Source organism: Vollenhovia emeryi, unplaced genomic scaffold, assembly GCF_000949405.1.
Source record: "Vollenhovia emeryi isolate VEMERY1.0 unplaced genomic scaffold, V.emery_V1.0 DF939146.1, whole genome shotgun sequence".
Lineage (NCBI taxonomy): Eukaryota > Metazoa > Arthropoda > Insecta > Hymenoptera > Formicidae > Vollenhovia > Vollenhovia emeryi.
The window spans coordinates 1,782,493-1,808,517 of record NW_011967220.1 but is presented as its reverse complement, the minus strand read 5'-3'; the positions used below and the strand labels follow the sequence as shown (position 1 = coordinate 1,808,517).

At 45.3% G+C, this 26,025-nt stretch overlaps 1 protein-coding gene across 1 annotated transcript; it reads left to right on the top strand.

The window, feature by feature from the left end:
* Window positions 1–334: 334 nt before the first annotated feature.
* On the top strand, window positions 335–25,071 carry LOC105566203 (protein wingless). The gene is made up of 4 exons (XM_012020024.1): window positions 335–1,324; window positions 11,992–12,251; window positions 23,654–23,928; window positions 24,227–25,071. Exons 1-4 carry the CDS (start codon window positions 1,224–1,226, stop codon window positions 24,782–24,784), a joined length of 1,194 nt encoding a protein of 397 aa, XP_011875414.1. The 5' UTR covers window positions 335–1,223; the 3' UTR covers window positions 24,785–25,071.
* Window positions 25,072–26,025: the final 954 nt, after the last annotated feature.

The following is a 26,025-nucleotide window of genomic DNA, read 5'->3' as shown; positions in this document are numbered from 1 at the left end:
AGAGAGAGAGGGGGGGAGAGAGAGGGACAGAGAGTGACAGAGAAAAAGAGAGAACAAAGACGGATAGATAGAGAGGGTGCAAAAGAGAAAAGGGTGAATAGAACATCTCTCCCCTTCATCGTCTTACATCGTATCCCAATACGAGCACGCGTGCACGCACGCCCGCGGCAGGTACGCATGCACGCGCGCGCGTCACCGCCACCGCCGCCACCGCCACCGCCACCGCCGCCGCCACCGCCGCCGCCACCGCCGCCGCCGCCGTCATCACCACCACACATTACCACTCGAAGGACCTCCCCATCGAGGAAGCAAAGAGTTGGCACGGACGGTCGACAGATGAACGGAACGGAAGGAGCAGAGCGCGGCACGCGTATACGTCACCCCTGAGAGATTAGGCGAGAAGCTTAAACACCGGCTCCGGTGGCGTTTCCGAGTCTGGGTGCCTTACCTGTGTGACCCTAAGCAAACGGCTGGCGGCGTCCGGCACGCTGGAACGCGTCCAGGAGGGTTCGGCAGGTATACAAGACCTTCTCGAACCATTTTGTGCTTGGCCGTCGTACGTCTTTTTCTCCCACCACCTATCGCTCGTTCGAACGCTCTTGAAGGGTGACACCCACCCCTCGTGAAGGGCCTTTCGGGAGGGGTGAATTTTCGTGGCCGGTTTCACGTTCTGGCGTATTCGCAGTCAGCCACAGGATCCTAAGCGTCACGGTGTTAGTCAGATCTAACGGACACCTTGACAAGCCTCGCGACGAACACTCGGCTTGACACGAAACGACAGGTCTCCAGATCAGTGCGCGGAAGTGCTCGCAGAGAAAAATAGAGAGAGAAAGAGAGACAGAGACGGTTACAGGTCTTCGCTCGATAACGTTGACCGGCTCCGTTACGGTTCGCCGAACGTCGATTCCACAAGGGTGACGCGGTGATCAGTGACCGTTATCGAAACACCCCGGAAGGATCGCGCTTAAATCCCAGGACGATCTTATCAAGCGATTAGCGTCGGGGTCATGCACACGACCCCGTGAGTGCGACTCGAGGGGGAGCCGAGAGTAAGTTCGCGTCGACGAAGGATCGAGAGCGCGGGTAGTATTCGCGAGAAGATGTTCGTTCAGTGATAGTTGGTGTCCACGGTGCTAGTCCACGATCGGAGATAAGAGACGAGAGCGGATCTTGCGCGCGGGACATTCCGGGATCACGTAGACACACGCGAGACACGCCGGAAGATGAGGCTCTGGATGTTTCTGGCCGTGCTCTCGGCGACGGTTCACGCGTCGCTGGAGGAGATCACCAGAAACAAGAATCGCGGCAGGGGATCCACGTGGTGGTGAGTGTCAGGGAGCGAGCCCGGGATTTAATTTTAATTCACCTTCGGTATACAGTCGAATTCCTGTCCTCTCTCTTTCTCTCTTTCCACGAACACACGCTTATAAATGCGTCGTAAAATATTTTATCGCCGACATTAGCGAGCCTTTTTGAAATAAATTATGGTTGCACTGAGTGGTTAATAGACCTGTTGACAAAGTCATCGAATGGACTTGACTAATCGAAAGGACTTGAGGAAAACATGATGTCCATCGGAATTGCATGTTATATTATAGAGATTTTCTCTTCTTGTTTGCTGCATGAATTATCAATAAATAAATAATCAAGCTGGGATCGCGCTCATAAAAATGTTGAAACAATCATCTGCAAGGGAATAAAGATCTATAAAATATTCAGCTTGATGAAAAGCCTCGTCTTTCCACTAGCTCGTTCGAATCACATTATTCATTCGCATTATTTTTTTTTCTTGCAGCTAATGGCAATATACCTAATGGTTACGGGCAATTTGCTTGATTTGAATTAAAATGCATGTAAATTGTGGGTACATGTGAAGGATAAACTAGGTATTTTCGACAAATAATGAGAAATTTTCTCGTGGCTCAATTATTAGTGATCTTAAAGACTCTTTTCCGGTTGTCAATGCTGACATCACAGCTAACGATTCAAGCGTTAATTGAGATCATTATTGCACTCGCTGAATCATCGGAAAGAAAAATCGTGCAGAGGGAATCAGTTCCACCTGCCCTTGATCTTCGACCGGTTTGCGTCGGCGTGGAAATTCCATTGCCCTTTCGTTTTCGCTTTCTAAATCGATCTGTCAATTGGCTTCTTGTCAGAAATAGATTAAGAATCGATTTGCCGGTAAAAGAAAAAAGTACAATATCAATTACTTGCACGACGATCAAATGAAAAGGTAAAGTAAAAACGTAAGATACTTATTTTCGTTTACTTACCGAAGAATTCCGAGAAATAGACGTAACAATCTTGAAAAAAAAATACACTAGATAGAGAATTTTTCAAAGCCTTTAACATTTTCAGGGCTTAATATTTTTCTAAAAACTCAGTTGCGGTGAAATGCATACACGTTGGTACCTGAACTTCATATTTCACTTTGCACCTTTTCTTTCTTTCGCACGTGTTTAGCGTAGTACATTTCCCAGGGACGCGCCAAGCGTCAGCGTGCGTACAGAAACATATCGCGCGAGGTGACGTCTCGCGGGACCAGTGACGTTTCTCACGCTTGTTCTTTCACCGGTGCATTCGACGTAGCTTCTTCCAATGAAAACGTAATCCTCCGCTCGAATCGCATTGACCTTCGTGCGTTAATTATTGTACGCCGTGCGCTCGTGCGCGCACGCATTAACACCTGTCTGCCCCGGCATTTATCGCGCTAATCGCGGGAGCAACGTTGTTTGCGCGCGAGCGAGCGCCCGCCGCGTGTGTGTGTCGTTATTAATTCATTAATCATGATTCTAACTCCGCGTTTCGATCCGCGGTTTCTTGCACGCGCGCGATATGCGTTAGATAATGACTAACTTCATTAGCCCGACCATAAATAACGCGCGCGATCGAGCGCTCGCGTTCGCATGCTATCCCGTGAGATAACTGCGGCGAATATGCAACCTGTAGCCGTAAATCGCCGGCGATATATCAACCGGGCTCGTCCGGTTTCCGCGCGAAACCCGACGATTCGGCGGCGATCGTTATTGCCGTTGAATTAATTAGACCGACGCGACGAGTCGCGCGTTGCTTGCGACGGCCAGCTCAAACTGTGACGTATTGTTCACCGTTTACCAGCAATTAAGAAGACACGAGCACACTTGCTCTTGCTTTTGCCACGGCTGTATATCGCGTGTGACCGAGCATTTCGATCAACGATCTTTCTACGATTAATTTCAATTGAAGGCCGTTAAGTCATCGGCTGCGTTCAGCAGAATAAGCTGCTTTGCAACTGTTGCAAGATTCGTTAATTTGATTGGATGCTCTTAGATTCTGCCAAAATTAAGTGTATACACTAATTCAAGATTCTTACAACAGTTGCAAAGCAGCTTTTTCTGGCGAATGCAGCCATTGGATGCGTCATTACTGAAAGAGACAAAGTGGCTGCGTTCAACAGAAAAAACTGCTTTGCCACTGTTACAACATTCGTGAATCTGATTGGGGTATTCTCATAATTTTGAGTGAATTTAAGAGCATATGCCAATCAGATCCATGAATTTTACAACAGCTGCGCAGCAGCTTTTGCTACCGAACGCAGCCAGTGTTGGAAAGAAAGATAGAAAGCGAAAACTCGGATCCTTAGAAACTTCGAGAACTTTTCACATCCATTTAATTCTTGAAAAAGAATACACAGAGCGCAACGGGGCATGTGGATATAACTTTCACTGATGGATTCAGGATACTAAAGAAAGAAAAAGTGTAAAGGTTTGTCCTATCTCCTTATTTCCGAGTTATAGCCGTTTTTATATTGTACCACTTGTACAGAAGTTGCTCAGAAGTGACCTTCGGCTCGAATACAGGCCTCTAGACCATTAACCCTCTGACCCGTTCAAAATTGCCAGGTGTTGTCCGAATTCGTTGGCAACCCTCGGATGGGTTGCCGAGGTATGTCAACGTCATTTGTAACTCGGAGGCAAGCTGAGATAGGACGAACATTTGCATGAATATTTTCCTCTATCTTAATATCCTGAATGCATCAGTGAAAGTACGCCCGCGTGTTCTATTACATCCTGTACTCCTGCACTCAGATTCCAATATATTTATTTCGATTGTATTTACATTATTACATTATAGGCTCCACGATCCATTACTTGAGTTTATTATATGTATATTCCGCCCAATAAGCCAACAGTCCTATGCATTGCGGCTAGGAACATTAATATTCAAAAGACCAGCGCAGCGAGACGAATTAATTCAAAAGCAGCGCAGATAAATAGATATTTTACGGTGAAATAAACATTGGAATGATATTGAACCGGTAGGCAGACAAATTAGTTGTGTTAGAAGGGAAACGCGGAGGAGAGAGTCGCGAGTCTCTCGTCCGTATCGGCTCGAGATACGTCGGAATCGATCGATCAGCAGGTACAACCGTGACGATCGGTGGACCGGCCAAGAGCCGGCGTACGTTACCGCGCATCGTGGGTGGTCGCAACTGGTGCTAATGGTGACGATTAATTGTGGACGTGGGCAATAATTACACCTCGCGGCGACATAAAGCGCGCGCGAGCTGAGACTTTCCGGATTTTTGAGGCGCGCGCGAGCGCGGCGGATTATTACTTTTGCCGTCGTTAATTAAGCCTCGCGAGTTTTTCCGTCTCGGCGAAGACGCGCTCGAACTTCGCGTTGTTATAAACGGTATCCGCGGAATTTTTATTGAGTGCCGCCGCGCGTACCTACGCGATTACAGTCGTCCCGCCGCCGTGAGAGAGCAGATCGTACGAAGAAATTATTGGCAGCGAGTTTTCCGTGACTGTCCAAATTACGATCCATGAATTTCTCTTTGTTCCAATCGCCAACGAATCCTAGGGGTTCTTCGTCACGATACGTCGTGGGTTCTGCGGAGTTTACTTTATGGATGCAACAAAGTAGCTTCTGATAAAACGATATACACGCGGAGAGAATTTTTTCTTAAATTCCACCTACAAGTCGTGTAATCGTGGGACATCGTGGCATTTTGAAGAATTTTGTTTTTTCTTAATTTTACCATACATTTTACTAGTAACTGTTATTTCTGTTATACGGGGGGTATTTTCTCTTAAAATTTACCCTGAAATTCATGTAATCGTGGAACAACGTGGCATTTTGAAAAATTTTTTAAGTTTTTACTACATTTTAAGTAAAAATGTATAGTAAATTTCAAATCACATGATTTTCAGGGTAAATTTTAAGAGAAAATACCCTCCGTGTAACAGAAATAACAGTTCTTCGACACGCTATGTGTATTTCGCAGCAAGCAAACCTAAATTATTGTGCTTACACGTAAAAACTAGACTTTGTGACTTACGCAAAAACTTTTTCGCGTCCACATATTTTTAAATGCTACTTGTCTTCTTCCAGCCAACAAGGGTGGAATTATTGATAAGAACTTTGTATCTTTCGTTCAACGGGAAAAAAGTCAGGTTGCAAAAATTGATAATCTGATAGAGCCATGAAGAAACATACGAATCAGATACTTAAGTTAAATCTATGAAATATTCTAGCTACAAAAGATCGAGATAAATTCAATTACGACAACTAGAATTCTGTTTGATCAGATCAGAATGCACTTTTGTATAATATTAATTGGCATAAAATATTTTTCTTGGTGCAGACGATACGTTGTGTCCCATACAAGTAGGACGTTTCGCCATTCGCGTTTCGTATTTCGAATGAACGTCCCGCGACGCAAGCGCGATCCTAATAATCGCTACAATATTGTATCTATCGCTTTCATCGCAAACCGGTAGACTCAAGTGTGGTCGATTTATCGAACGGCTCGGGGACGGGAATCAGGAGCGAGGCGTACGCAGCCGTGACAGCTGTGGGCTCTCCTACGATGAGAAAGACGAGAAGTCGGTCGACCGAATGAAAAAGACATCGTCGGGCCCCGCGACGTCTCCGTCGTGATTCATGATATCACGACCTGATTCACGACGCCGTCGTTCTGGATAGGGACGGGCTCGCGTTAGAGATGACATACGTCGGGATCGCTTCGACGCGGCTGGAGAACGCTGATACGCGCGGAGAGAAGCGTTTACTTGGAGCCGGACACTGCTCGGACAAAAACGACGATGGGTCTAGGACACACCGAGCCTTTGCTCCGCTTCCACCGATATCAAATATTAACGAAGCAATTTTCAATTATCTATGCGCGGAATTTTCTCTTCGAATTTATCCCGAAAAGTCGCGACTGAAGGGAAAGAAAGAAAGAGACAAACAAAAGAGCGGAGTGAGTGGCGCACCAATAGCGTGTATCAGGCCTAATTAATCTTATGAAATGAACACAATTAACGGGCCGACAGAGCCTAATAAATTAATAATGCATACAAATGATTCTAAGTCAAGATATTAAATATTCGGCTGTTAACTGTGTTCACTTTAGAAATTTAATATTTTCGAGCCTTGCGACTTTAATTTACTTTAATTACCTTTCACGACCGCTGGGACATTCAAGTCCCACCTACAAAATTGAAAAAGACCCAATAATTTAACATGCATTAACCGAAAACCCGTTATATCAATAAAAAGTAAAAAAAATAACTCAAGCATGAAAGGGTTAAAATGTCACGTGTAAATTCTGCTCGTTTTTATACTTGGAATCCAATGCGCTTATCGGGTGAGTTAGACTTATTGTTAGTTCCGCATACACAACCGCGTTTGTTCGTCCAGAAGCTGCGAGCAACACGCGCACGAAGGATAAGACTGAAATAGCGTCATCGTCGTGAGCGCGAGATAAACTCTTTTAAGATAAACAATGTGACCCCATAAATTACACCACAATTGATAGAAAATAAACAACAGTCGTGCCATTTGATGAGATTATTTGACTGGTTGATCCTCGATAATCGACAGTAACTACGGCGTAGAATAAGATCTTTTGATCGCTCGAATTAAAACACGAAACTATCTGAAGCTATAAATATTAGTTTAACGCTGAAGCCGCAGCTCGATTAAGTTTCTGCCTTTACGAAGAATCCTCCACCGCCGACGTCATTTTGAAGATGACGCGCGTCATTAAAACGCACGCGATGTATCGCGGATACTTTGTGGATAACGGCGCGAATTTAATATACTCTTTTGTCACTACGAGCGCGTGACTTGTGGCGAGGGGGAGAGGGAGGGAATTGTTATTGCCCTTCGCCCTTTCCTCCCCGTCCCCGTTCCCTTCCATCCCGGGGCGATAAATTATTTTCGTCTCGGCCATCGTCTGGCGGTAGAAAGTATACGAAGGTGGAGGAGACGCGGAGGAGTCGTCCCTGAAGCTTTTCAAGCCCGACGTAAATTACAAGCAATAGATATATCCTAACCGGTCCGCGGCGCGGCTTATTTATGGACATCGCTTATTGAATGCACCGTATGCGAGAGCGCGTCGTGTTCTCCGCCGCCGCCGCCGATGCTGCGGTGGAGCCGCATCACGTTGCCATCGGCCGGGCCGTGCGAGCTCGCGGATCGCGCGTGACGAATCGTAAGGGCTCGCCATGTAGGTTGTTCCGCGTGCATTCCGGACGTACACGGGGCCACGCGATGTTCGCCGTGGGCCGGTTCGATTCCACGTTTATCACTCTACCCTTTACTCGCGCGACAATACGCGCGACGTAGCCCCGTTTAATCGAGCGCCGCCCCCGCCGTCTTAACGTTACGTTTACGCTTCCGTAAAGCGTGGAAAGATTCCTGTACGTCGCACCGTGCCTTCGTTTTTACGTCTCTTGCCCTAAAGCGACGCGAGAAAGCGATCTTCCGGGACGTTACGTTCGCCAGCCTCCTTTTCCAGTGCCCCCACGTGTTCGCCACCTCGCATTCCGATTTGTCCAAGTGACACGTTCCTCTCATTCACCGTCACTTCACGTGTCTCCCCGTTGTTATCGCATTGCGCTTGTATCGCTCTCATATAAACCACAGTGCACCCGCCTTTTAATTCAACTTCGACGGACGATTCTGTCTTCTCTCACTGGACCACGTATTTGCCGCCACGTATTCAGATTTGTCCAAGTGATGGCCCTCTTATTCACCGTCACTTCATGTGTCTCCCCGTTGTTATCGCATTGAGCTTGCGTCGCTCTAGATTTCATGTATAAACCAAAATACACCCGCTTTCTTATTCAACTTCGAGGGACGATTCTGTCTTCTCTTACTGGGCCACGTGTTTGCCACCTCGCGCCCCGACGCGAGTTTGTTTAGCCCACTCGTGGTGTCAACGAGCGAGACCTCGGCGGCGGGTGGCTGACAGTGATTTCGCGGTGGGCGCCACACGGGCCCCGGTTTCTGTTAGGCCCTCAATTTCCGCCCGGGCCACGAGGCGTCGACGGAGCCGCGGCGACAGTGATTACCTGTTTATTATGTCGGACGATGACTGATTCGATCCTAGAGCGCGCGAGCTATTTTAAATAAAGGTCGCGCGCGAACGTCCCCCCGCGCGGTCGCTCGTCAAAGAACAACAAATACCCGGTGCATTTGGTGCTTTCACACGGTCAAATTTGACGTTTACGAGTCTGTTTAAACCGCGAAGAGCTGTTCCCGCGAGGAGTGCTTATGACACCCGTGTTATATCAACATTTTATCGAATTACGCCTGTATCTCCTTAAATACCGCCGATCGTACCGTTTTGGCTTAGACTCGCCTAGTCTAGCTTTCGCTCGAGGATTACGAAGGACGGTGAATATCCAGGAACGTCTTTACGTTTTTTCCTCGCCTAGAGACGTCCGCCTAGAGTGTAGGGGGGGTCCAGGTTCAAACCCTGGCTGAGGTAATATTTTCCGCAATAAATTTCCTTTCATTAGAATTGCCAGTTGCGTCGTTTAACAATTTTTCGACATTGAAAAATTATTTTATCTATAGATTCCGAGGTATGGAATTCGTAGACTACATTGAAGTCTGGTTTGAACGAGGCAGTAATGACGCCCCAGTGAATATCTATCGCACTACAAACGGTATATGTTGAGGGGGAAACCGCTGAGAGCATTGTGGTGTACATATTGCATTACTAGGCATTTTTTGGGGCATTAGTTTGGGTATTGGGTCTTGCTGGGGTATTATAAAGATAAAATAAAATAATAAGATAAAGTAATGCCCACTGGGCATTAGTGGGCATTGGTGTACAAGATTTTGGTCAGCTGTTTCCCCCTCGGTATATGTCAATAATCATTCCAGCAAAAATATATATAGAGGAAAGTTCACTATTATAAGACAAGTTCCTAACATGAGATAGCAGGGTTTCTGTTCAATTAACAAGCATCATCTATTGGTCTTGAAGTGAAATCTTAGTTTAGTGGAAAATTCATTGTTAGATCGTGTAATCGTCGCGAAAAAAGATTTTGATTGAATTCGGACGTTGAAAATCAGCTATCTCACAGCCTATCTCCTAGCAGGAGACTTTTCTCTATGATCATAGGGAATATATAAAGCAAATATTAAGCGGGGATGCACCTGCGTCTAGTTAAGATCACCCTTAACTGCGAACTCCGATAAACTCTCTGATTATTTCGTGTCCGAGCGGGTTACACGTTTCTTACCGCGCTTGATCGGTATGCATTTTGCGCGGTCCAGCATTTCTTCGGGGTCCTCGCGTCCCTCTTCCCACGAAGGGCGCACCGTGGACGCGTTTAAACGTTTTTCTGTGCGATGCTCGATCGATCGAGACGCGAATTCTTTCACAGGCTGGACTCGCGCGGCAGCTTGATTTATATACATACAGGGTGTATCGGGAAGGCGGACGCGCGCTTTCTCCGAACAGCAATAAACGTAAGCAATCGCTTGGAAAAAATTAATATATATATTCCTATTCGTTATATTCCTAATTTTCGAATTGTAAATAATTTACACTAGACGATTCGAACGTTTTACGAACATAATCATAAAATGTTATATTCCAGTTCGTGGAATCTGAAAAGAATTGCAACTTGAATTTCCGTTATGGACAAGAAGTTGTGGAGATATTGCGTAGAATAGGAATGCACTCTAATACACGGAGAGAATTGTCTCTCAAAATTTATCCTGAAAATCATGTAATCGTGGGGCAACATTTCGAAGAACTTTATGAGAGTTTTTTGAAATTTCACTAGTGAAACGTACGATAAAATTAAACTAGTAAAATTGTACCGTACAATTTACCCTAGTACTCTAATAAAATTTAAAAAACCGTCACAAAGTTCTTGAAAATGCCGTGTTGTCCCACGATTACATGATTTTCGAGATAAATTTGAAAAGAAAATTCTTCCCATGTAGTAATTGCATTCCGTTACATTTTCCTCGGAGCAAGACCAACTTGAAATTCGTTCGAGGGGTTACAGCAAATCCGTAGACACCGATACACCCTATACATGCAATATATACGCACGACGAGCCACCGTTGATCGAAACTGCTGAACCAGTTTCGTCTTTCGTGCTAATCCACCTTCATCGCTCGTCATTCTCTCTCGCGCTGCCCGTTCTCTCCTGAAAGCGCACTTTTTTACGCTCGAAATTGGCGTTTCGCGGTGACGACTACTGTTTAACTCGCACGCTTAAGCACTCAGAAGTTGCACACGGATTCGGATGACGCTCGCGAGCAATTTCTACGACGGGGCCGCAAACGCGGTCGTATAGCCCTGCGTTTTAAAGATTACTTTAATATTTAAGAGAGCTTCCTCTCTTCCAATACAAGACGATAAATCAAGGAAATACAAAATTATAGAACCACTGCCTTGCAAAAGTACGGGTACAATCGATATAAATATTTCTAAAAATTTTTAAGTAAAGCATTTACTTTACGGGTAACTTGAAAATTTTATCACTTTTGTTCATATTTATCATATTTATCGTATTTTCATTTTTTTTGCATATTTCATATAATTTAGGAGTTCTAATATGAGAAAACGTGAGGGCCAGAGAAGCTTGCGCCAAGACCGTGGAATATAATTAGAAGTTGTTTCCCTCCCCAGATCTATCGCACCTGTCGCGCCTGCGGATCGGATAGGACAAATGCAATCGCGGCGGATGACGGTGCGCATTATCGTCCGCGGAATTGCCGCGTAATTAAAATTTATTCACGCGATATGGCTCGATACCTTGTGCGTTACATTACGCCGGCCATGTAATACGCGACACGTACGATAACGACGGCGCACGGCGCTCGGCCAGCACGAACACACAGGGGCTCATTAAGGGAATTTATCGGCGATCGCGTTGCATTAAGCTCCTTCGGCCGGCTGCCGGGGCTAGCTTTAAGCGCGGCTGCATATAAATTGATAATTTCACGAAAGCGCGCATACGATGTACGCTTTAGCGCTTGTGTCAAGGATATATGATCGGGATTACGCTGCCCCGGACGAGGGGAGCAGCCACGCACCCGTGGATCACGGGAGTAATTTTACTCAAAGGCTCTTCATTAACACGATCCCTGTTTGAAAACACGTCCTTAACGCTACGCGTCTGCCTGACGCCGTCGATGCCGCCTTGCCTCAGCCGCTCCTGCTTCTTCCTTCAACGAAACTCCAAGGAATAGTCCGAGATGAATAGGGACTTGAAATAGTTGCACTCAAAAGCCACTTTCGACGGCTTCCCTCCGACAAATTGTAAAGGATAGCTCTCTCAGCAAATCCTTCCGGTTATACGCCGCTTCTCCCCCTCCCCCCCCCCTTTACCACTTTGTATTTTTGGAGAGTACGGTGATGGGCAGAATGGTTACAACACCTTTTTTACTCGCTGACCATTCCGGAATCATTTTGAGCGATTTTGATCTATTTCTCGAGTAAAATTCGCCTCAACGAAAACGTTTTGGAACGTAAACCTGATTTTAAACGCGCGTTCCTAAATTCATTTTTAAAAAAGCATTGCAGCCATTCTGTCCGTCACTGTACAATTTTCTCTTATCACGTGTCACTTTCATTGTTGTTACTCTCGCCGTTATAAAAGTTACGAGTTTTACTTCGTATGAAACATGAAGGGAAAAAAATAATAAAAAAATAACACGCCGCTGTTTTGTTTTGTTTCTAGGGGTATTGCAAAAGCGGGCGAACCCAACAATTTTTTACCGATGTCACCAGGTTCCATACACATAGAACCGGTCTACGCGTCCCTGAGAAGAAAGCAGAGGAGGCTCGTTAGAGAAAATCCGGGAGTGCTGATGGCGGTGTCAAGGGGCGCGAACCAAGCCATCAGCGAATGCCAATATCAGTTTCGCAACCGGCGGTGGAACTGTTCGACGAAAAATTTTCTCAGAGGGAAAAATCTCTTCGGCAAGATCGTCGACAGAGGTAAGGGAATTGATGAATCGACGACGCGCACGCGACGGAAAATAATGAGACCTAATTTGTTACGATGTTGCGTAATATATTTATATCCAAGAGCCAATAATCAATTTCGCACTATTTCCGTGAAAAGCCACGTGTTCGATTCACCGTCGACGTTAATTTGATTAAAGAAGTAACAGGTGAGCTCCTCGTTTCTACGCGGGAACAAACGTCGCAATAAACGATACATACTTGAAGATGTGCTTATTCTACGTCTCAAGAGACGATCCATCGTGCCACGATACCTATTGAGATTCACTGGGGACGAGTTTCAGCGGAAGAAACGAGAGAAATAAGGAGCGAGAAAGAGAGAGAAAGGCCCGATCGCGGCGGTTACGATCACGAGTGACAAATCTGTCGATTTGCTTAAGCCAACACGGGCTCGGGACGTCTCGTAACGCTTGGTAGATTAAATAATAGAGGGCCGTCATCTCGTCATCGCAATGCGTCATCGCCGAGCGAACAACACCGTCGATATAAGTCGTGGACTTGTCAGGGTGCAAAGCGAAATTTAAAGCGGCATCACTGGCCTCTTATCTAGCCGAAAAGCGAATGTTCGAATGGATCATATTTCTCTTAACTTTATCTCGATTATACATAAACGTACGATAAAGCTTATGAATTTATTTATTGTGCTTGTGCTTGTCGAGTTTGTTAAATATACCAACAAGAATATTCTTCAAGTCGCCAGCAGTTCAGTGTTTTCTTCACCATGCCTGGCATTTTTAATAATACAGAAAATTTATCGCGAAAAATATTACCTCAGCCAGGGTTTGAACCTGAACCTCTCTACACTCTAGGCGGGCGTCTGACCAATTTGACAAATTGGTGTTTGTAATGTTTATGGAATATATCTGAAACGCGTTCAAGATAAAACGCAGGTAAATTAGAATATTACAGACTACACAAAAATTAACAGCTTCGACACGCCTCATAATTAAATAACAAAATGCATAATAATTACATCAGCATAAATGAATGATCTCGTTGCACGAATCTACATTTTTTACGTAGAATTCGTACATGGCATTATTAAGTATAACAAATAATTATATTTACCGAGTGCATATTATTCCGTTGCTATTTAAGACCGCGATCGGACGCCCGCGGTGCTCTCGACAAGGCGCATTAACACCTCGTTCGAATGCGAACGATCGCGTAGATCGGGCGCATAGAGCCGCGAAGGCTCCAAGTCGTCGTGGGGTTAGAAGGACGAGGGCACGACGATGCCCCGATGAGGAGAGAACCGAGGCCAGGGGGAGGGGGACTTTAGGAGGCGTGCCCTTCGTCCGAGGGCCCCGGGCACGTGCCCTCACCGGCCAGATGTATGTTTTGCAACCTGATAATGGACCTTCTCGTACCAGTTCTGGCTCCCCTGCGGCTCTTTTAGATCTCGTCGAGGCGATTGTAAGCCGAGCTTTTTCGCTCGAGCCGCTCCCACCCCATTATGTCGAATGTCCCCATATGGCCACTTAGTAAAACTAAAAGAAGTACACGGCGCAGAGAGAGAGAGAGAGAGAGAGGGAGAAAAGGGGTAGAGAGCGAGAGAGTAGCGCGCGCGTTATTTTCACGAGGCTGTAACACGCACGCCTCGACGCCCAGAGACACGTTTCGCTTGCACACTGCAACGCGAGATAATCGTAACGTCGCGATGGGGTGACGCGGATTGGCGGTTAATACGAGATGTTCCCTACGGTGTGTCTGCGACTGACGCCGGCATCTAGTTGCCGATAGATTCGTAGCCTCCGTGCGCTACAACACAATCGGCCCCTTATGTATTTCCGACTCACCCTCCGATTGTATTCACTCGCTGTTACTACAGCGCATTTGTCGTATGCCAACATACTAAAAATGATTAACTGTATTTCTACCTGGGATACCTTGAGGTATCATCTGTATAACAATACCGCGAGTCTTCTGCCCTCGTTGTTTTTTTTTTAAGTATCTTCCTGATGGGACGCTATTGCTTGCGTTATTGAGTACGGAATTTATGGAGTCCGCGCTCATTTCGAGTGTCTTGCGAGGTTTTTATGAAAGCGTTCACAGAGCTGGTGTGTTTAATACATTTAACGTACATTCAATTCGACGTATAATAATCTCTGTGTACGCGTGAAAAATCATTCGAAGAGTTACGCACTTCTCACGCCGTTATTGCTGCACTTTGCTGCCGTTTAAGGGATAAAGACGCGGCGCGGCAGCTATTAAAAATTCCATAAATTGAACGGGCGTGCACGGCGACATGCGGCACTTATGCGACACCTGTAAACGAAAACGTGAGAGCGCCATGTGGCATCCATAACGCTTGATGTGTTAATCAAGCCCCGAGAAAGCCACTCACGGATAATAACGCCGTCGGGGACGGGAATCCGTTTTTACATTTGCCGCGCGTCTTCTATGATACATTGTTCTGTCAGAACCGGGTGGAAAATGATTACGTACGAATCGTGAGGCACAAAAGCGCGTCACGCGGTTTAAAGATCGATCGTAATGTTAATTCCTTGTCAAGATTAACCATTGTGGGAGATATTAATTTGATGCGCGCGAATAACCTGTCACGACGACGTCCGCCAGTCCATTGCACGAGGCGCTACAGAATATTTGTTGCGAATAAGTAGAATTTAAGCGCAAATTCGTGCGAGTTAAAGAAGTTAATCTTTAGAAACAACGCTCTCTCGCTTCTTTGTATTTGACGTAAAGTGTATTTACGAGGACCCACGTTTAACCCTTTGCGTATTAGCGATTTCGCTACACGGAGAGACCGATGTGGTTACCACATGTCTAATTAGGGTTGGCACAACCCCAATAAATAGTAATATTTGGGACAGCTATATCTGTGGTTGCCATACCCACATTCGCCTGACAAGTAGCGAAGACAACTATATACGTTTTGTGCAGCAAACTTATAGCGAATTCGGTTACTTGCACTAGTGCACACTGAGTGCACACTGAGGGTCGTTTACAGTCAATTCTTCCATTAAAGGCTCTTAGATATCTCTTGAAATATTTCTTAGCCAGTAAAACGATCTGTAAAGCATCCGTGCCTCTACTATTTATACGGCAATATTTAAATTTTAGTTACTTTTGCCTTAGCCGGTCTTTCCGTGTACGAAACCACTGAACTGTCCTGCGCAATAGATTTCGGTTTATATACTTTGCCTTTTTCCGTAACAATCTGCAGGATCGTTCGCACAGCTTCCACGAGACGGTCCTCGACCTTTCACCTTTCGTTTTCATCACCCTGTGTGAGCGCGGACCAGTTTCCTCCGCTCTTCTCGCTGCCGCCTCTCGCGTCTCGTATCTTCTTTGTCCTCGATCCTCCTCGAGATTTGATCTTTCGCCGTGCTGGCATAAGGGAAGCACAGATCGCTATCAACTGCCGGTAATGCGTTCTTGTACTTGTCGCATTCAAGGATAAGTTCAAGGAGGGGATGAGAGGATCAAAGAGGGGGTCCGGAAAGAACTCGCAGTCGAACAGCGGTTTAAACGGCCGTTTCCGGATTATCAACCGTGTTCAAACTGTCGGCGGTCATGTCGGAAATATAAGTTGTGAAAGTAGGATCGCGACGTATAGATTTTCAAGCGGGATAACACGAGTCTATTGCGTCGTATTGGTCTCACGTTAATATCACCGGGTGTGCCGCGCGTCACGTTACGTTGCGAATATACATATTTATTGCAGCAAGAAAGCCGCGTAGAGATCCAAGTTTTACTTTTAGTTTTACTGCCGCGAGAAAAAAGGAGCGTTTCGTATAAATTTTGAGCCGCCGGTTGAGAAATACGAGTACCGAGTTACAGGGTAGCTCTCTGTATGCGTGGAACATTAATTTTCTCCGCGCGAATACATTATCGAGTACAGAACAAGCTGTCAATCCACGCTGGAATTTCTAATAACGCGCGAGCAAGAGACGGTCTTAATATATTCACGCGCGTCGGTGTGTGAAACGCAACAATTAGCGATTCGGCAAAAATCGCGACGTCGATTAATATGTATGCGAACCGAAACCTTTGTCGACAGGTAACACGAGAGCGCTGGCCGCGTGACATTTGAATTTAAATAATACGCAATCGTCGCGCACACGAGAAAGAGCGCACGGGATTAGCGCGTCTGGGATCTGGCGCGCGAGAGGATTTTCGGGGTCCCGGCTCCGATACTTTTGGCCGCGTTTGTACTCGATATTATAGCTGGTAGTGAGTGCGTTCGCGGCCTGTAATCATTTCGCCGCCAAGAGCCACCTACCGCATTGGTACCCTCGCCTTCCTCCGTTCCTCCGTCTCGTTCCTTCTCCCGGCTCCTCTTCCGCTCCTTTCTCTCGCGGCTTTCTCTCGTGCCTCCGCGTCTTCCTCCTCTTCGGCACACACCGTAGCTCGCAAGAGCGAGCCTCGCAGCCTAATTGCTCGGTAAACTGCGAGGACTCCGCCGCATCGGGCGCATAACACTGTCCCTTCCTCTCCCAGATTATTTTTGACGAGCGTAGCCGAAATCATTCGAGTCGCAAAAAAAAGGGGGACAACCGCGCCATCGATGATTCGTCCGCGTATGGGAGTTAATTTAATTCGAAGCTCGGGGGATGAGAATAAAAGGAAAGAATGGACGGCCAGATAACAATTCTTGTGCGCAAATGTTGCTTGTCTTAAGGCTTGTATCCACGATCCTGGAACTTGGTCCAAGTTCTAGTTTCGAGGACACAGGCTTTAAGCCAACGGTACATGATATTATTTTTCCTACTAGATTGCTTACAGGAGCCAATCAGGATTTAACTTTGAGTCACCTGATCTAGAACTCTGCATCCTTATTGGTTCTCGTAAGCAATCCAGTAGGACAAATAGTATCGAGTGCCGTTGGCTTTATGCACGCAAACTTGTACGAGATTTACCTGAGTTTCGCTCGTAAGATATGTTTAGTTTGTGCTTTCGCACGCAGGTAGTTAGCTCGTGTATTAACGTGTAATTTTGCGCGCAAATATCTAACAACTCGCGTGCAAAAATGGTTCAACAATGCAAGCAAAATCCCATTCCCAGCGCGTCGTCATAATGCTAGATGTTTGCGCGCAAAGCGTTTTCTGGGCGATTTGAAAAATAAACAGGTGATAACGTTCGATGTGTAACCAGTGGAACGACGAATACAAGAATGATTTCAATCTTGACCAACACATATAATATGCAAATAATCATCTTTCTCCCGCGGTTATGCTCTATCAATAAGGCAACCAATCAGCGAAAGAAGTTCGCGATTAGTTACGGACCTGCACCCTATCCCACGAAATGACGTTGCAGCTCTGCGCGCGGTTTGCATTTCGCCTTCATAATTCTATTATAGCGCGCGGTTCAACAGAAGGCAAATTGTAAGGCGCGAGAAAAGGAAGAGCCACAAAGAACTTCCATGATACAGAGCGGAAATCCGTAACAAATTTTATTTTTACCAGCTGATTACATTATTCCGAGGAGACACACGTTACACAACGGAGTTAAAATCCCACGGCCGTCCTTCTTTTTTTTTAACGACGGAGTAATGAATTCGCGCAATCTTGAGCCCGTATCAGACTACGGATTGAGATTGAGATTGAGATTAGATCAAGATTTAACCAATCAGAGTAAGATTTATTAAACTTGATATTAATAAACTTTACTACCAAATTTCACTTTAATCTCAATCTCAATCCGTTTGTCTGATACGAGCTTAAAGTCTGTATCAGACTACGGATTAAGATTGAGACTAGATTGAAATTTGTCCAATCGGAAGTAAAGTTTACTAATCTTAGGTTTAGTGACGTTTACTCTGATTGGTGAAATTTCAATTTTATCTCAATCCGTAGTCTGATACGAGCTTAAAGCCGGTATCAGACTACGGATTGAGATTGAGATTAGATTGAAATTTGTCCAATCGGAAGTAAAGTTTATGAATCTTAGATTTAGTAACATTTACTCTGATTGGTGAAATTTTACTCAAATCTCAATCTCAATTCGTAGTCTGATACGGGCTTAAATGATTTTGTATCTTCTTCTAACGTTTAAAACTAGAAAAAGATCTAAAGTAAGTCAAACCGAGATTAAAGTTAATCTGCATTGGTAGAAACGTGCGTTAATCGCGCAGGTATTTTCGAGCTCCGGTCAACACTGACGCACGCTCGTAATCTTATCTCCTCGACACGTTCCGAATATTTTGGCCGCGCACCGTGATATCGGCGCGCAATCGGCCGTTCGCAGGATAAATTCAATCAATATCCGTCCAGTGCGCGCAGCGGCAGGACGCGTCTTATATGGCGACACCAGGCGCTTTTTGCCACGGCCATAAATCGCGGCCTATGATGGGCTACATGTGTCGACGGCACGCCACGGTTTCTTGCGAAAACGTGAGCCGCGACCCAATGGGCCCCGCGTGATTTTTACATCTTGTTTGCTTCCACGGGGCCCCCGCAAGCCCGCCCTCGTTCCCGCGGGTCTATATGGCGCTCCGTGTTACTCCGCGGTCTTCGAGTTCCTCAGGACTGTTCTGCCTCTGTGTGTTCTTGGCCTCTCTCTCCTTCGTCTTTCTTATTTTCGACCCTTGCCGAGTTGTCGCCGCGATCATGGCACTCGTACGGTCGTCGGAGATACCTCGTCGCCCGCGTATCGAGGAACGTCGTTGGCGAATATGTTAAAGACAAAGCAAAATAAAGGAGACAAATACTTTTTACACGCACGATATAAATCTTGTAATATTTCGAAGATACACATCTGAAGGCATTAAATTATTAAGACTCATTTAAAAATAATATGTAGTGGTAGATGTTATTCTCGTTCGCATGAGCCGCAACGTTGTTGAATAAACGACTTAATTTTCTGTATGTCTGTTAAGGATGAAAGCCGTTTTTACGGCCAATCTTTTAGACCTGCATTTTTCTTCGCATTGACATCTCGGGTCTGAGCTGAAGTGGCAATCTCTGTCCCGGCGCAAGTAATAAATCCATCTTTCCATTCTTTATAACGTCCGTAATGAATCATTGTAAGCGGTTTTACGCCTGGCCTATCACTTGACATCACGGGCCATCAGCTCATGTCTAATGACTGTATTACGACATATCTACATAAATCATCACGTCGCCGATATTGTCGCCGTGGGGACCACCATCGCCAGTACGTCGTTTTAGATTCCACGCGTAGGTGGTTACACCATAACTCGTTCTGTCTCCTGACAGGTACTCGGGCCGCGACAGTAGCAATAATTCCTAACGATTTTATCTCCGTGGAATTTCAGCCGAGACGCAAATGTCCCTCGTAAAGATGCGCGACGATGCCGCTTAGGGCAATCTCGAAAAACGACTCGGTCGCGGCTTTTCGCTCTATATACTACATCGAGACCTTACGTCGAGAGGCCAGTCGTTTGTCTCACGAGTTCCATTAATCAGCGTTTCGTACGTTGTCATTTATATTAAATTTTCGTCATGTTCGAACAGTCCGTAAATTCAAAGTTACGATTCCAGAATGCTATAATAGATCGTTAGCACTTTGTCGCCTTCATGCCACTAGCACTCGTTGATTTTAAAATAATCTTATAGCGAATTCTGTTGGTTGCACTAGTGCGCACTGAGTGCACGCTAAGCCTTGCTTCCAGTCAATTCTTATATTAAAGATCATCTTAAATACCTCTTGCGATATTTCTTATCCAGCAAAATGGTCTGTACAACGTTTACACGCATAATTTTTTTACTAAATACTCTTTGAACATGTATTTAAGACGAAGTTAAATATAAGAACTGACTATAAACAAGCCTTAGTGTGCGGCTCAGTGCGCACTAGTGCAAGCAACCGAGTTCGCTATTAAACAAAAGTCTAGTATGGAACTTCGACGAATTAATCCTGTTTTAATGAACAAGACATCGACGAAGAGATGTACGATTTATAGTTGTAGAACAAAAATTGTCCCGTCTACTTAATTTTCTGCTAAGGTTTCACGATTCTACACAAAACGGCTTTGAGAGCGAAGCATTCCGCGTCCGTACAGCGTCCCTGACGCTGCCAGGTCGTCAGGTTCCGGAGCAGTACGCGAGCACGAGCAAGGAACTCCCATCGATGTGCGCGCGCGTGTTTACCCTGCGGGCACATTCTGGCTGCGCCTCCAACTTGCTCATACTATTTGAACGAGTCGATAAAACCGCCGTCGAACTATTTATCGTACGCGGAACAAGCGAGAGCGGCGTACTCGCCTCGTCGAGGGCAAACAATCGCGGGGATTATCGAGAGTCGCGCTTCGCGTCCCTTCTCATCTGAACTTTCCTCGCACCAAATCTCACGCCGCGTCGCATTCTTTCCCCTCTCGTTTCTCACACATTTTTCTTCCTTTCCCTCGTGTCGTTCCTCCGCGGCCTCGCACGCGCACCGATAATGGCACATTTCCGTGCCTTCGAGAAACGAGACCGCCACTCGCTTATCTGACAGTCCGATTGTTTGCAAATCATAAAACGCGTAAAAACCAAGAAAAATCGAACGGGTTGGTTTCCACGAATAACAAGATCCACGACGAGGCAATGAGTTCATCGAGGACGTTCGTCGCAAACAATTAGCCGCGTTCTTAGCGCGTGAAAGATGTGATTCAACGTGCATGAACATGCCGATACGGCTTAGTATACACGGAAAAAAACATTTAGCTGCTGTAGCTAAAACTTGGTAAAATAGGGACAGCTAATATTTTTAGTTGTGATAGCTCAATATTAGCTGTCCCTATTTTACCAAGTTTTAGCTACAGCAGCTAAATGTTTTTTTCCGTGTAGTATATTTCAAGTCAAAGAAAGAAGAAAGAAGAAAGGAACAGCAAGAAATCTGTTTTTATCCCGCAATAATTTTCTCCTTTTTTTTTCTTCCTCTTCTAGTTTTCTCTTCGAAACGTAAATATGCACGTAGAATACATAAAAAACAAAAATCGGAAATTTATTTTCTTTGAAAGTAAGAAAGGTCCGTCGAAAATTGCATGGAAATAAATGTCGCGCTACTTGACGTATCCCAACGACAATGAAGACATTCCTGAAATAGTTCCGTTCGAGCTATGCTAACTGATTAACGGTCACTATGTTACAACACGTAGCGATATCTCTTCCTGTCTATCCAACATGTCGACGATTCGTCCCCTTGACTTCATGCCTTTCCTTGTTAAACTGACACTTTCCTGCTGTCGTTAGTCCACAGAATCGAGGATGCCTCGTCTAGAAGGCAACGCGATTACGAACGGCACGTAATCCATTCAGTCATGGTAGTCTGACATTATAATAAATAATATCTGGAACTGATCGAATTTAGGGTGACAGAGAGAGAGAGAGAGAGAGAGAGAGAGAGAGAGAGAGAGAGAGAGAGAGAGAGAGAGAGAAGAAACGGAGCGGGGATTTGCCGTGACAATGGGTCATGTAACGGCATAAATCTTTCTGCTTTTCTTTAACGTGCCTGTTCTCTCGCTTCCGCCAAGGTCAACTGGGCGTTTGGAGTAAAGAAAATTGTCTCTCATTTTTCTCGCTCTTTTCTTTCTTCCACGATTTTGTCCGACCTTGTTCTATCTATTCTCAATGCTCGCTACTGTTAAAGGGGGGAGACGTCTCTTGTGTCGAGATGTCACTTTACGTCGTAACGTGAAAGGCTCGTAACAAATTTAGAATTTCGAGCGAAGAACGATCCGTTGCGGACGAATGTTAGTTACTTTCGTGCTCATTCGTAGTCCACGGTTAAACGTCCGTCGTCCGACGTCTCATTCTTGTTCAATTTTTCGGATTCTAACATTTCGACACGCACGCGCATTTAATCGGCCCAGGAAAGTTTCCCATCGGTTTTTAGTCCATTATTCCGAAGACTCGTGTATAATTCAACTCACAAATCATTCAAAATCAGTAACAAGTAGAAAATAGTTGTACAAACTTACCAACCCTTCAGCTTATCTCTTTAGAAAACTTTATTAATTTTTTTCAAACATTATATAGTTATGTTAAAAAATATTGCTCCTAAAAACTTATCTAATAAAAAATTTAAGATATATAATATATTATTAGATATTATTAAATATTTGCAATAATGAGTATGTAGTTATTTTCCTCTCTCTCTCTCTCTCTCTCTCTCTCTCTCTATAAATATGTTATTATTGTAATTAAATGAGGACATTTAAAAGTAAAAAAAATTAATTGAAATAATTAACTTAATTGAGATTTAACTTAAAAATATAAAGCATATAATATTTTTCCGCTAATGGGACACTGTAACACCGTCTTAGAATGGCGCGAGCTCGCAATTTATGAAATTGTTTCGTCCGCTCTTCTCTCGCGCGATATCTTCACCGGCACAAAAGGAGCCGGCACGCACCTGCACCTTATGCAGATAAGGTCGAGGTGCTTCAGGTCAGCCCACTCAGGGTTAAGGTCACGTACCGTCTTTTGCTTTCTCTCTCTCTCTCCCCCCCCCTCTCTCTCTCTCTCTCTCTCTTCCCCTCTCCTTCCGTCGTTCTTCTTGTCGTTCTCTCTTAAGTGCACTCCTGTTCTCCCTCACTTCCACCTGCGAGGACTCCTCGCGCAGGTAGTCCCTCGTGGAGGATTGAGACGTTGCCTGACGTCACCATTCACCTCCTACGCGACCAAACACCGTGAAAGTTTTGTCAGCACTCGTGGCGAGTATAAAAATATTGATATCCATCAGGAAAGAAATTAACACTTTGTCAAGAGCCCATCACGCTTCTAACGAAGAAACTTGCTGAGAATAAACTTTTACCGGAACTAGCCGAAAGTATTACGCAGCTGGCTAAATAAAATACAGACCGAAGGACTTAATGATATAATTACGACGAAAGCATAATATCAGAGTTGGGAAAGTTACTTTATAAAAGTATCTAGTTACAGTTACAGTTTTTTTTGTTAAAAATGTTACTAGTAACAGTTACAAGTTACCAATTCGGAAAAGTAACGCGTTACGGTTGCAGTTACTAAAAAAAAGATAACGAATCGCTACTTTGCAGTTACTTTCTTGCAATGAAAATATAAATATCAAATCTGCATTTGACTTGTAAAGTGTCGATAAAGGCGTTTATGCGCAAATGCAAGGCCTAATGCGATCTGCGGAGGTTTAAAATATAAAGTAACTCTTAATATAACTATAGAATTAGTTACTAGTTATCGAAAAAATATAACTGAGTTAAGTTACGGATAGAGAGAAAGTAACGAAGTTAAGTTGGAGTTGCCAAAAAAAGTAACTGATAACTTCGTTACAAATAACGAGTTACTTGCCAACCCCGCATAATATGTACATGTAACAGTTGATTTTAGCAGAAACGTCATTTGGACTTGAGTTTTCGCCCTTGACGTGCGCTCAACAGAGAGTTCTATGGCACGGCACAACGTAAATTTTCCATGATTTTCTTGCAGGATGTCGAGAGACCGCTTTCGTCTACGCCATCACGAGTGCGGCAGTGACTCACAGTATCGCGAGGGCATGTAGCGAGGGCAGCATTCAATCGTGCTCCTGCGATTACACTCACCAATCACGCGCATCATCCGCCGTTCGAGATTGGGAATGGGGTGGTTGCTCGGATAACATTGGATACGGTTTCAAGTTCTCTCGCGACTTCGTCGACACTGGCGAACGTGGTCGGAATCTCCGCGAGAAGATGAACCTACACAATAACGAAGCCGGCAGAGCAGTAAGCTCCTTTAACTTTTTGAGTTATTATCTTTTAATAGATGAAAGGAATGAACAAAAGCATTAAAATTATTCTCCAGAATAGTTTCACTCATTGCGCCCTAAATAGAATAATGAAATATCTATATTCAACCCTAAGTTCGGGATTCATTCAAGACTAGCATCCTGTTGTTTTATCTGCTAACCAGTTTGCGATGAAAACTATGAATAAATCGTCCATCGCGAGGCGAGAATGCTAAAAATATGATGCGTTTTAACTGCGAGAAAAATTACAGAGGACTTTGCCCCTCTCATTACAGCACGTAACTTCGGAGATGCATCAGGAGTGCAAGTGCCACGGCATGTCGGGCTCGTGCACGGTGAAGACCTGCTGGATGCGACTGCCGAATTTCCGCGTGGTCGGCGACAATCTGAAGGATCGCTTCGACGGGGCTTCTCGGGTAATGGTCAGTAATTCGGACCGCGCGCGCGTTAACAACAATGCCATCACGAGCAACTCGGCGAGCAACTCGGTGCACCAGCATCGCGACGGTCTCGGACGCCGGCAACGCTACAACTTCCAGTTGAAGCCGTACAATCCGGAGCACAAGCCGCCCGGGCAGAAGGATCTCGTCTATGTGGAGCCGTCGCCGCCGTTCTGCGAGAAGAATCCCAAACTCGGCATCCTGGGCACTCAAGGGCGGCAGTGCAACGACACGAGCATCGGCGTCGACGGTTGCGACCTCATGTGCTGCGGCAGGGGCCACAGGACTCAGGAGGTGACGGTAATCGAGAGGTGCTCCTGCACCTTCCACTGGTGCTGCGAGGTCAAGTGTCAGCTGTGCAGGACAAAAAAGACGATACACACGTGTCACTGAAGAGGCAACTCGCGAGGTACCTCTGAGTCTTGATTATCTTCGAGGCAACCTTCGTGCAGGGTTCAAACGATCAAAGCTGGAACTTTCTCTGTTTACGCGACAACCCTGGATAAAACGGTGAGGAATTTTTTTTTCGAGAGACGAGACTACTCTTCTTTTTAGCTCAAAAGACTCCGATAGTCTCTCTCGTGGACGACCCGGTCTGGTTTCCGCGGGAAACTCTGCCAGGAGTCTTGCCGGACGGGATCGAAGTCGTCGTGGAGTCCCGCGCGAACCCGCGCGATCTCCACGTCTCCAGTATTACGCGAAACGAACGGAACCATATATATTTATTACGTCGCGTCGCGCGCGTATTAAAGACTGAGATGGCGAGAAGCGTTCGTGCGATCGTAGGCTTTTAAGGCTTTAAGATAGGAAGATTGTGGGATGCGGTGTAAAATACCGGTGTAAATGCCAGCGTAACACCGGCTCGCTGTTCACCGACGAGGATCGGGCTGATCGGCCTCTCCCCCCTCCCCCCATAATACAGGCTCTGACACAGCCTCTCAGCTGTGACAATGTCATATGGTAGAAGAAAATAATTTAAGGCTGCTACACACACACACACACCCACACACACACACACACACACACACACACACACACACACACACACGCACGCACACGCACTTTTTCGTCCGACTGTTACCCATCGAAGATGGGACATTTGGCAAAAATATTATCCCCGCTGGTAATATTCAAATTCAATTCATTATATCTCTACGTACATTAATCAAAATGGATTAGTGCTTGCTTCTCCGCTGTAGAGGACTATTGATCACGATAAGTAAGCTGATGTATAAAGAAGCCTTCAATTATTTTATCCTGCTGCATATGAGGTCTACGATTTAAGTGACGATCATTGGCGACAACGCGAGCGTCGTGGTCTCGTGAAAGCATTATTTATTATAATGGTGTCCTCCTTGCACTTTAGACACTCGCTCCCTCGGGGAAATGGGCAATCTCGTACACGGATCGCATATTTGTATATAAATAAATTATAGCGATGTATTTTGCAGCAATGCGAGCCAATCGGTGGCCAATATACAGGGTGTTCCCGGGTTAAACGGCCAAACTTGAAAGATATATTTAGGACCTCAAAGCAAGAAAAATTTTCCTCTGGAAATATGCTCGTAAACGTTCCGTTCACGAGATATTGACTTCTGAAGTTATGAACTGTTAGGAACTGTTAGGAACTGTTA

Bases quoted from the DNA above. Each gene is read 5' to 3' on its own strand.
- LOC105566203 (XM_012020024.1), top strand. From the start codon at position 1,224: ATGAGGCTCTGGATGTTTCTGGCCGTGCTCTCGGCGACGGTTCACGCG. The intron at 1,325-11,991 runs GTGAGTGTCAGG...TTTTGTTTCTAG, and splicing joins GGCAGGGGATCCACGTGGTG to GGGTATTGCAAAAGCGGGCG. The intron at 23,929-24,226 runs GTAAGCTCCTTT...CTCTCATTACAG, and splicing joins ATAACGAAGCCGGCAGAGCA to CACGTAACTTCGGAGATGCA.